We start from the raw sequence: 13,220 nt of genomic DNA, 5'->3' as shown, positions 1-13,220 counted from the left end.
TCTTGAGGAAGTGAAGAGCTTCCCTAGTTGCTTACCCTGATAAAGTGTTTCTCTGGAGCACGAATGAACCAATGACACCTTACATTTGTGGGCTACAAGTCAGGATAATTAGCAGAGTGAATTGTCCCTCCTTCCACCAATACGGCCACACTCCCACAGCCTGAACCTGTGGAAGTGTCGGGGTCTTCAAAGTGAATGGTTGGAGACATTCCCTCTTCCTTACCCCCATACGAATAAAAATGTCAGAGAATTAAATATTTGAGACACCTGCTTCTGAGTTCTTCTGTGCAGCAGTAAAGGTCAGCTCAAAGCTGCTGTCGCTGTTTTCTATCTTAGAAACAAATGTAACTATGGCTTCATTGGTCTCTTCAGCAACGGTGAGGGCAATATGCCTCCACAGACCTTACCTTAAAAGGAAATGAAATAGAAATAGAATTAAAATGGCAGAAACTTCTATTTATTTTCCTAATATTATCTTCCAAGAACTCTGTTCTCAACACACCAAACTCTTTAGTGGTTACTTTTATTTTTCCACACTCTCTGTCAATGGTTTTATATTCCATTTGCTTTCTCAAACTCAGTCTCACATGTCTGAATCCTACTCATCCTTTAGGGCCTGACTCAAAGTCCAGTTCTTAAAAACTTCCCAGGGATCCCTGGGTGGCTTGGCGGTTTGGTGCCTGCCTTTGGTCCAGGGCGCGATCCTGGAGTCCCCAGATCGAATCCCGCGTCGGGCTCCCAGCATAGAGCCTGCTTCTCCCTCTGCCTGTGTCTCTGCCTCTCTCTCTCTCTATGTCTATCGTGAATAAATAAATAAATAATCTTAAAAAAAAAAAAAAAAACTTCCCAAATACCCACTGAACTAAGAACTTACCTTTTCTGAGTCACCACATTTCCTATGCTAGGTCATTTCCTACTTTATGGTACATCTTTAGTTAATTCATTGAAGTGTAATTTCATTACAGCAGAGACTTTTTTATTCTATTTTTCAAAGATTTTATTTATTTATTCATGAGTGATAGAGAGAGAGAGACAGAGACAGAGAGGCAGAGACACAGGCAGAGGGAGAAGTAGGCTCCATGCAGGGAGCCCGACATGGGACTCGATCCTGGGTCTCCAGGATCAGGCCCTGGGCTGAAGGCAGCACTAAACTGTTGAGCCACCTGGGATGCCCTGTTTTTATATAGTTCTGAGACCAGTGTCATTCAAAACTGTCACTGAACTTGAGAAAGGAATAGAGAAATCTCAGTAAATATGCTGATCATCGGTTTTTCTCCCACCACCCACACTCACCCCATCAAGAAAGGGACAGTAGATAAGATGTCTTATGGGCACAAATTCGATTCAGGTCCCTTTGCACATCTTTGGTTGTTTAGGTACTCTAACATGACAAGTAACAATACATGTAGCATACGTATTAATAGGCACACCACTGCTTGATTGTAAAGATATATAGTCATGGTCCCATCCAACTTGATTTTGTATGTCTAAGCTTCTAAATTTTATCAGGATAATTTTATCTTCTGGTACCATTATTTCCCACATACATAAGCTAGATAGGGGAAGGCAGAGAAAGTACAATAAATGGCACAATCAAGTGTGACAAATAAGATCTAGTATCTGGGCTTTAGCTCATAACTCACCAATAACAAAATTTTAAAGGCTATTAGAAGATAAAAGGCAATGGAAATCCTTAACGTGAGTGAGAATAATTTGTTTATGCTCAAATTGCCGCCATTTATCCAACAAACAGAGGAGTTGATTAGAGAATTGACAGAAACCACCCTTTGACTTTCATTCAGTTATAAAATGCTAGAATTTTGATCTACAAATTGAAGAATCTAAGATTCATCTCTTCGTTCTAAGTTAATAGTCTAATGGAAAATTCATAATGTTCACCCAGAAGTTGAATTATGGATCATGAATTATGGATTGACCGTGCTGCATACGTTAATGCCAACCAGCCACATCCTCCAAGGTCAGCCTGGGTCACAGTCCCTGCGGTTGCAATGTCCTGTCTCTACCTCCCAGAAAGGTCAGCTGTAGACCTTTTACTAACAACTTTAGAAACATGTCTAAACATTCCGAAAGAAGTCTTACATGATTTAACACATAACTCTGCCTTTATTTTCCTACATAAATTCATGTTATTAAAGAAACCCCAGCAGACCATAAATCCTCAGCGTCTTCCCTGTCTCACATTCATCCAAGTGCAAAGCAATCTGGCCTGGAATCTAACCTGTCAGAACAAATTTCTAGAACTTGACAGTCTCTATCAACCACCTTAGACCTCTTAACAGTCTCACTGCCCTCTAAATAATAATGTTCAGGACTGCAGGAGTTACCCAATGTTTTAATGCCCAGTTTTTAAAAACCAAATGCAATATCACTTACTAAATATCTCCTTTCACCAGAAACTCCCTGCTTTGCTTTCTTAAGTCCATCATCTTGAACATCGATGTAAAAAGAGGCTGCCTAAAATATTATTAAAAAATCACTCTTAAAGCACTTCAATTCAGAGAGCAATAAGCTGTATAAAATATTATAAAGCTCACTTTTTTTTAAAGACACTTCAATTGAAAAAGGACTCCACACTTACCATCTTTCTTGAGATGTGTTATCCCCTCTGAAGTGGGCAGGGAGAAATTACTCCCTCCTACGCCAAATAAGAAAACTGTCATGCTATTAAAAGACTCATCACACCTCACACATAATGGGAAATATACTTTGGACTTTATGGCCCCAAAGGTAAACCTTCTCCTGTTCAACAAATTTGCTACCTCAAAATCTCTGTCTCAGATAGAAAACAGATTTCAAATCACCTGATTTATTGTTGGTGACTGCTGTGTTAAAAAGGATTCTGAAGTCTAGTCAAGCTAAGTGAGAGAGGGGTACCAAAATTAAGCACTGATTTACCTAATCAAATATTTATTGAGCATTATTGCATGCCAGGAACTGTTCTAGTCCCTAAGAAATGCAATGTCTCCCATGGGCCTGGAAGGAGGGACACCACTGAGTGTCCTGCATCTGCCATGTCTAAGAATCTAGCTACCTCCTAGCAGAATAAAGATAGGCTTGGAGAAACTGTATAACTTCTTCCTTCTTCACGTTATCCGTCTCTACCTTACCACTAATTAACTCCATCTGGAATTAATCCTTCTACCATTCTCAAGGCTCCTTAGCATAATGGAGAAATCACTAAGTACGGAAGTTGACTCCATATCTTATTACATTTCTAAAGCACATTCCGGCCCCCCCCCCCCACATTTGAAGGTTCTAAAATCAGAAGGGTCTTACTTACAATTACTTTTAATTACAATTAATTACAATTACTTACGATTCTGTTAGACTTACATGGAAACGATTCTTCCATAAAAGAATTATCTTGGGCCAGTCACCTAGGAGCACTATCAACTGCATGCTACTTAATTTTTCTGCCTGGGGTGTTTCAAACTATACTGGTGGTGGAAATTTTAGATTATAGACCTGCATAAGTATTAGCTTATGATTCAAATTCTCAGAGAATTTTTGCCCCTTCCTCCCTACACCCAATGTCAAGGTTGAGGCATGTAACTTTCCAAGTGAGTGGGCCTGTGCCTTATTTAGCTTTACACTGAAGGTATAGCCCTTGGTGTCCTATCTTTATATGGCAATCTCCCAATCTTGGGTATTTTTTATTCAGTTACAGATACATAAAATAATAATGAATTTTACAACTTTATTTTAGTCCTTACATGCTATTATAAATCTTAGCTATTTAATCTCGACCTCCTCCTCTAAACTTGAAGCAACTAAAACCTTATAAGTAATAGAAAGACATTTACTATAAATTTATTTAACTTTCTATAGGTAACCTGAAATTTTTTTGTTGCTTTTCCAGGAAAGCAATATTCATTTTCAAAGCTAAACCTTCTAAAAAAATAAAAATAAATAAATTAATTAAAAAGTAAAATAATAAAATAAAAATTAAAAAAAGCTAAACCTTCTTTATTTGTTGTGTTCTGATGAAACTTCCTTCATGTTTTTATGCATTTCTCTTGACTCACATCCCTTACTCTCTCTTCCCCTCATAAGCACAATCCTAACTCATCCCCCGCCAAACAAAATTAAAAAATCCTGCTTCTCTTGAACCCTGTCCTACTACCCAAAAGCCAAGTCCCATTTTCATCTTTCCCTTCACTGTTAACTCATTGAAAACAATAGCAGCTCCATCCCTCCAACAGGTCAAATACTCTCACGTTAATAATAAGTCTCTCTCTCTTACGATCCACATTTTCAATTTACTATCAAATCCTGTGGTTTCACCACACTTCACCATGGTTGCAAACATGGTCACTTGGACTATTGCAGTAACTGGTCTTTCAGCTCTTGGGTCTTTCCCATCTGATGTCTATTTTCTTTTCTTTTAAGATTTTATTTATTTATTCATGAGAGACACAGAGAGAGAGAGAGAGAGAGAGGCAGAGACATGGGCAGAGGGAGAAGCAGGCTCGTTATGGGGAGTCTGATGTGGAACTTGATCCCAAGACCCCTGGATCACGACCTGAATCAAAGGCAACCACTGATCCACCCATGCGCTTCTAATGTCTATTTCCATTACGACACCCAAAGTGATCCTTTTTAAATGTGTTAGATCATGTTCTTTGTCTGCTCAACATCCTCTGCTAGCTACACATCTTACAGTAAAATCCAACATCCCTCTTAGGTCCTGTAAGTCTGATCATACTACCCATGACCGCCCCCTCCCCACAGCCCCACCACTCAGCTCTAGCACTCTGATCAACCTGTTCCCCAAATATACCAAAAGTTTTCCTCTCTCACACATGACATCCCTTCTGCAAAGAATGTTTCTTCCCAAGATGACCCATAGGATTCTCTCCCTCATCTTATTCAAGTGTTTGTTCAAATATCATCTTTCTAGTGAGGTTTTCCCTGACCACCTTCCCTAATATTGCACCACCATCCATCTTTCTTGTGTTTTTCTGCATAGCACTTACCACTTCCTACTATTGTTTATAAAATTATTTGTATTATCCCCACTCTCCATTTTCCATCTTGCACCACAAAGGAATCATTTCAACTGTTTCATTCATTGCTATGTTTCTAGCACGTACAACAGTGCCTAACACATCTTAAAGTTTTGATAAAAATGTTTTGACTACTTGGTGAAGGAAAGATACCAAGTCTTCAACAATAACTTAGTCAATTATGAATATAGCTCCTGATCCTGCAATTCTACTGAATTAGCTACTAAATTTTGAACTGCCATATCCAATGGCATTTTATCTGACCTCATTTTGACTTAATGTAATATCTAACACTTCTAATACCCCCTTTTGCCTTGAAAGGCTATCTTGCAGAAATCTCTTCAATACTTCATTGTCTAAGTTGAATGGCAGGTTCTCTGTGTTTGAGGATAAACTGGCTGTCATCTGCATGTCCCTTAACCCAATGTATCAAAGCTTTCTAGAACTTCACCCATAGCCACCCATGCTCTTCTCAAATACCTACTTATAAAGGAAATTCATTACTTCTGAGGAAGGCCATTAAGTCTTAGAGATCTCTCAAGTTAGAAACTACTTTATTTGGATTGAAATCTGCTTCCTCCTAATATCTACCCTTATTCTCAGCTCTGCACTTCATTAGAACAAGTCCAATTCTGTTTCTATAGTGGCTCCTCAGGTAAATTCCTTCCTCCTCTCAAGTCTTTGGATCAAAACCACTCCTGGTTCCTTCTATCATATCTCCCAAGATATTGTTTCAAATTTCTTTCCATGTTAGCTACTGTCCTTCAGATAATTTCCAGCTTATCGATGTCCCACTCTAAAGATTATACCTGGAGAACCTTCCCACTCCCGCTACCCAGAACTCTAATAAAACAGAACTCTCCCTCTTGTTCTAGATGCTATTTTTCTAAAAGTTTAATCAAATATGGCAAACACCTTATTGGTATTATATTACTACTAGGTTGATACACAGAAAGTCAACTTAGACTTTTAAGCCATTTAAATATGGGGCTTCAATTAAGCCATACCATTCCCCCTCTATACTTAAAACAAACATTTACAGTCATTGCACATTCATTTTATAAATTATAATCTTGCCACCATTTTAGCTTCCCATTGCTTATGGCAAAAAACTAAGCTGCTTCTCATGGAATTTAAGGTGTTCTACAATTAAGACCTAACCAGAAGTTTTATCTTCATTGTCCGCTGCTACACCACTTCTTATTTATGCTAATATTGCTCTCCAGCAGGTCTGTGACACACACTCTCTGAGCAACCATAATATCTCTACCTCCCTTGAAGTGCTTACATGTAATTCCCCCTGCCTGGATGATCTTTTTTGCAATCTCTTAGATACTAGAGCTACAAAAGACTTTATGAGCTTCAAAATTGTAACTATCCTTCAATGCCTGGGTCAATACTACCCCCTTCACTAACACATTTCATATTCTCAATCTCTTGCAGCCATATGATAAATACACTGCACAAACGACTGTAACAGGAATTAGTCTCTCTATTTCCCATAAGATCACCCTATACCTGAGCAATGTGGATTATAAAGCTTATTTGATCTTGTTTTATAGTATGGCTCTTTTTGTCCAGTTCTTTCTTCTTTCCAGATAATAACTCATAGAACTGTGATCTACCTTTGCATACCTTTCAATGCTCATACAAGGTTTAAAATTAATTTACGACACTTGAGGAAGTGAAATACTTGCAAAATTTATTTCTAAAGCTTAAAGAGATCTTTAGCCATAGAGGGTACAAGTTATGTAGAAAAAATTTAAAAACACTGAAGCTTATAGATCATGAGCTATTTTCTACTTTCTAGGCAACCCTTAACAAAATATTACCATTATTACAGAAATAAGTAGGAAAAGATTAATCACTAAATTCCCATAACAATCCACTACCAGATGCTGTTAATGTTGGATATTTGAATACATCAATTCAGGTAAGCTCCAGTCTTAATACTTCATGTGTTGACAATCTGTATTAGTGGGTATCAGAAATACCAGTCAGCAAATACTTGCTAACCAGAAAATATCAGATGAAATTTATAGACTTTTATGTCAATCAGCTTGAGAAATAGATACTAGATAAAATTGCCAAAATATAACCCCTTAAATGGCTTGATTTTGGGGGGATCCCAAGAATCATTCCTACCTTGGATACATACCAATTATGAGAACAGCTGCCTTCTTTGGAATGGGGATAATGAATTTTCCCATTTTCTCCAAATAACACTATTCCTTGAGATTCACAAGCTCTCAAAATGTAGAAAAAAGCTGATTATTTACCTCAGCTATGAACAGAATTTCAAGACATATGGTACAGTTAGCTTGAAGCTATGTAATTTATATTTATGGGAATGCATGTTTTTAGATGCTATGACCTCAGACTTTGCTGAGAAAAATTTTAAATCATAATGTTCTTTTCTTTATCCGCGTTCTTCAGATTTAACATTTCTTTATCCAGTTTTTTGAAATCATGAGTCACACTGAGGCTTCAAATTTATAGTATATGGAACTACTATGGCTTTTCCCTCCGTCTCTCACTGGGAAACCCTGGGTTATAATAAAATACCTTTGTATAAAAACACTAAAGTAAAAAGACACAAATTTTAGCAATGACATGGCAAGTCTCTATCATGCACTCAGAAATTTCAGATTCCAGTGTCACATTTTAATTGTTGGAAGCGAGGAAAAAATAGGCAACTATGGGATGAGAAGCTTAGATGATGTTTAGGAAGCATTTAAATAAACCATCCCATTCTGCTATTCACTTGACTGTAGAATTAATTGTTACTGGCTGATTTCACTGCCCTTTGAAAATACTGTTATCATTAACCTTTGTTCAGGGCTTGTTAATCTTTTTAACCTTCTCTTCCAGGTGATGAAAACTGAATAGAATTGCTACCAGGAGAGAATTTCCCTGCGCAGTAATGACAATGAACAGGACACTTTCACTCTAACACCTAAATGAGAGGGAGTAGAGAGCCTGCCCTAGCCAGAGGTAGCTCTGGTGGTCAGTTGGACCAGTGACAGTGGTGCCTCTCAAATCATCGGTGAGGTGGCTGATCTTGGACTACAATGAGGGAGGGCTGGTGGGATGGAGAGAACACTATGTTCTGATGCTCTGGGCCCTGACCTTGAAGAAATTGGTTCTTGTACCAAACTGCTTGTTCTTGTAAGTCACGTAACTTCACAACTCTCTACTCTGCAGTGACTGCCCCCTTGCTTGGCAAACCTTCTGGTCCCTCGGAAATGAGCCCCTCAGATCTCTCCTAGTTGCTCTGACAGCTCTCAGGGCACAACCGCACTTCACCTTTTGTCACAATGGTCATTTTACTCCTTTGTCTTTCCAACTAGTAGGAAATTTCCTTGAGGATGGGTTTAGCATCTCTAGACTCACATTTGTTTTCCTAATCTAGATTTTTAGATTTTTAGTGCTGCAAAACAAAAATAACTCTCCAAAGCCTCTCTTGTTTTTCCCACTGTTGCCAAATAAAATTACCAAAGGTATACGAGAGAAATGGGAGAGGAGTAATTTATTTTAAGTGCTCTAAACTAGCATAGAAGAAAAAGATATGTCAACTGGATGAATGAAGAAAGAATCCTTTCTCAAAGGTTATTTTTTAAACCTTACAAATACAAAAAAATGATCCATATTTCATGAAAATCTACACGAAAATAAACTTGAAGCTTTAGGTTATGTCCAAGTTGAGTTAAAGTTAAGTTGAAAGATATTGGAAAAAAAAAAAAAAGAAAGAAAGATAGTGGGGCACCTGGGTAGCTCAGTGGTTGAGCATCTGTCTGCCTTCAGTTCAGGGTGTGATCCCAGAGTCCTGGGATCCACTTCCACATTGGGCTCCCCACAGGGAGCCTGCTTCTCCTTCTGCCTATGTCTCTGCCTCTCTCTCTGAATCTCTCATGAATAAATAAATAAAATCAGGATAGATAGATAGATAGATAGATAGATAGATAGATAGATGGAAATAAAGATATCGGTTCACATGATTTTAGGGATTTAAGTTCGTATACATTGGATTAGGAATTGAAAACCAGACACATTCGTGCTTTTAGAGCTTAGTTCTGTTATATCTGCAACATATCAGAGTAACTACCCTTGAAATAAACATGATCAATTTTTGATTTGATCATGAATGAAAGGAGGAAGAATGAGTTCGCAGAAATTACATCTACCTGTGCATATGTTCTGAGTCATAAAATCCATCAACTCAAACACCTTGGAGAAAATGCCCAGAGATGCCCTTCTATGTTTTTTTCTTAAAGAAATCCAATCTCTAGTCCAACCAGCTCTCCAGGAACTTATCCCAGCAAGGACCCAGATTCCACTGTCTCTTCTACAAACAAATGGACTTCCAGAGTCTCCCTTTTATAGAACAGAAAAAGAAAAGAACTTGAAAATATTCACAAATTTAAAATGTTTTAGCAGGCCCACACACAACAGCACTTATCTCAAAGAGAGAAGTAGTAGAGGTATACATGCCCACTGGTTACTGTCTATATATATATTTTGTCCTTTTTATCTCTTCACATTAGTTTCAAGGTATAGTCCTTTTGCCCATATGTAACCTCCTTCTAATTATTGCCTGCAATCTTGTCAAGCTAACAATTTCTCTCTTGCCCCTACTTAATTGGGGGGAACAACCATGTACATTCCAAACCAATGGAAGGAAGAGGAGGAATTTACAGATACAGACTTCTACTATAGTTTGCCATCTATAATCGCTATAAGAGACTGGGTCATATCTAAGCCTATAGCACCAGTGAATAGAGTCCCAAAGTTCATGAATGGCTGAAGACTCTGAGAATAGAATGGAAGCCTAATTTTGTCCCAGGGGCTATATGTAAAGGACTGTTGGCTCTCAGACTAGAGGATAAAGAACCCATAATTTTAGGATCCTTTCTTTAAAACTCCTTCACAATAGGGATGCTTCAGGGTGGCTCAGCAGTTGAGTGTCTGCCTTCAGCTCAGGGTGTAATCTCGGGTCCTGGGATCAAGTCCCTCATCAGGCTCCCTGAATGGAGCCTGCTTCTTCTCCCTCTGCCTGTGTGTCTGCCTCTCTCTCTCTCTCTCTCTCTCATGAATAAATAAATAAAATCTTAAAAAAATAAAATCAATTTAAAAATCCTTCATAATAATGTGTTTTTTTGAGAAAATGTGTCAATCCTGTGTCAGACTAAACCCTCTTCAAAAAGGCATAGAATTTGAGTCCTTAATCCAAAAAATGATTATTTCTCAAGGATGCAGATAAGATAAAGCATCCTTAATCTACCTGTGTTCCAATTTATAAAGTGGCATCATTAAACATTTCTATCTCCTCCCTTTGAAACTCTTTCTGGTGCTTGTCCTGTTATCACCACCCCTTTCTCCCTCCATCCCTAGAACAAAAGTCAAAACTTCTTCCAACAGATAATTTTAGGGAGCTTCCCATAGTAGTTTCAAGCTACTTGTTGGGGAAGAATAAAGACTCCTTGCTCCTCCAGTTTAAAAAAGAAAATGTCTTTCCAAGAATATTATCTTCTCCATCTAAAACTTAAAACTCCTGCCTTTCCCAAATTGGTCTCTCATTCCACTCTCTATCTTGTGAGGATCAGTCTTCTTTGTAAGTTGCTGTGTCAGTCTTGGGAGGTCATTCACATGTTTTACCCAACAATTACTATAGCTATGCCATCTTTGGTCAAATTCTGTGTAAGCATTGCATTCTGCATTAAAGGCTTTTAAAAAAAAATCACACACACACACAAAAAAAACAACAAAAGGAATGAAAGTGGAATGAAAACTTATAGGATGTTTGAATATTCTGATGCTATGGAGACAGACTGATCAGTTAGTCAACAGTTTGTCAATTGTTAGTCAACAGTCAACAGTTGTCGTCACTGAAACAAATCAGTAAGAACACTACAAGTATAAAACTACTTCAAATATGATTAATCACAACGTGGAAGTCACTTTTTAAGGTGTGAATTATATTCTTTCCTAAAATCAGATATATGACATTTTATAAAAATTGGTAGATTTTTAAAGGTAACATAGGCAACTGTATCTTTTCTGATCATATACTTGAAGTTTCCCTAAGAGAGAAAACTTTAGTCAATAAAGTAGTATTTTATGAAATTCTTTATTGTAAAAAAAACACAATATTAAAGACAAGCAAGCTTATGATTATTACTATTTACTGATTATCCCTTTACTATATTCTTTTTCATCTGTCATAGTTACCATTGGTTTTCTTTTTCTGACACACCTAACCAAAATGGGCTGCAGGAGAATTTTTATGTAGAGCCTTAAGTATAGTCATTTTTATGGGGAAGACAACAGAAATTCTCATTGGATCATACAGTTTTCTCGGGCGGAGAAAACAAAACCAAAATAGGGTAAATGTATTACTCATGGCCAATAAAATTCCTGCTTTTCTTTTTTTTTTTAATTCCTGCTTTTCATGGGCAAAGAAATCTAGAAGAGCTATTATTATATCCTTTTGATGTCTCTTACTCTCTGAGATCTTGCACCATCCACTGGTCATACAAAGAATCCCTGCTTCAAATTTATCATCTCTCTGGGGAAGACAGATTGGCTGAAGAGCAGTTCCTGGAAAAACAACAATAACAGAAAATTATAAGGTTCATAGACAGAGAAGTTGAATATATTTGGAGAAATAACATCCAGTTGATTTCATAGCTTCTACGCTTTCTCCCTAAGTGTAATATTGATAAAGAGTTTTAAAGTTTCCCCTTTCATAAAAAAAAACTATTTCATATTTATGCAAATTTAGAAAAATGCAGATAAAGTAAAACAAGGAAGAACATGCTCCAGTGTTATACACACCACCACGATCCTCCAAAAATACTAACATATTCAGGTAGACCCTTGCTCTTAAAACTTCTTTTTTCTTTTTTTAAATTTATTTATGATAGTCATACAGAGAGAGAGAGAGAGAGAGAGAGAGAGAGAGAGGCAGAGACATAGGCAGAGGGAGAAGCAGGCTCCATGCACCGGGAGCCCAACGTGGGATTCGATCCCAGGTCTCCAGGATCGTGCCCTGGGCCAAAGGCAGGCGCTAAACCGCTGCGCCACCCAGGGATCCCCAACCTTTGCTCTTAAAGGATAGTCTTCTCTAAGAGTAATTGAGTCCTACTATGTGGCAAGCACTTTTCTAGACCTCAGTGAATTAACAGAAAGATAAATCCCTTACATACAAAAGTGTGTGTTGGGGAAGCAAGAAAGCAAACAATAAATAAAATAACTTCATTGGTTGTTAGGTAACCGCTCTGGAAAAATCAGAGTAGGGTAAAGAAGATTCAAAGTCTGGGAATTAGGGAGGATGGCATGGGAAATGTAATTTTAAATATGATAGTCATGGCAAGAGTCATTGAGCAGATGAAATTTGAATAAAGCCTTAAAAAGCTGAAGGAAGGAAGGAACCATGCAGTTATCTGAGCATAAATCATTTGAAGAAGAGAATGGAAAGTCCCAGTAATGGCATCATGTTATACATGCGTGAGGAATAGTTGGCCACAATGGCTGGAAAATTTAAGAAAAAAATAGTGAAAAAAACAGTACACACAATAGATTAGATGTAGAGCTAGGAGGACAGAGACATCAATGCAAGAACATTGATTTCCATCTGTGTGTAATGAAGAACCATTGAAGTGTTTTGAAAAGAGTAACATAAAAAAAGGAGTAACATAATATAACTTATGTTTCAAAAAGTATTAGTCTAGTTGTTGGGTTATGCATGCAAAAGAGGAAGTTAAAGACAATTTATGAGACTATTAAAATTAGCCTAGACAAGAGAGAATGGTAGCCTGGAACAGATGTTAAGAGCATAGAGAGTGAGGCAGAAGCAACAGGACTTTTCTGGAAGAAAGAATCATCAATGTGAGAGAAAGAGGAATCAAGACCCAAGGCAAAGTGTTTACCTTACACAGCTGGAAAGATGGAGTTGTCATTAATCAAAATGGAAAGCTATGGGTAAGGAAGATTTAGGATGTAGAGGATAATCAAGATTTTGTTTTAAACATATTAAGTTTGAGATGCCTATTAGCTATCCAGGTGGATGGCCAGTAGGCAGTTAGCTATACAGCTTCTAGTAATCCGAGCAGCATATGTAATACAAAGAAACCTGGGTTAGATAGACAATATTTGGGATACATCACGCAGATGGTATAAAGCCTTGATCCTGGA

General features: G+C 37.6%; 1 protein-coding gene across 1 annotated transcript in view; it reads right to left on the bottom strand.

The window, feature by feature from the left end:
* The window catches only part of OVCH1 (ovochymase 1), a 73,116-nt gene that overhangs the window by 53,590 nt on the left and 6,306 nt on the right, over positions 1–13,220 (bottom strand). The window contains 8 exon segments of the mRNA XM_077871917.1: positions 36–166; positions 268–369; positions 372–407; positions 1,404–1,552; positions 7,186–7,273; positions 9,212–9,401; positions 10,820–10,842; positions 11,529–11,624. Of these exon segments, the coding sequence (XP_077728043.1) occupies positions 36–166; positions 268–369; positions 372–407; positions 1,404–1,552; positions 7,186–7,273; positions 9,212–9,401; positions 10,820–10,842; positions 11,529–11,624 (815 nt within the window).

Source organism: Canis aureus, chromosome 25 (assembly GCF_053574225.1).
Source record: "Canis aureus isolate CA01 chromosome 25, VMU_Caureus_v.1.0, whole genome shotgun sequence".
NCBI classification, from domain to species: Eukaryota; Metazoa; Chordata; class Mammalia; order Carnivora; family Canidae; genus Canis; species Canis aureus.
This window is presented reverse-complemented; position numbering and strand designations above follow the sequence as displayed.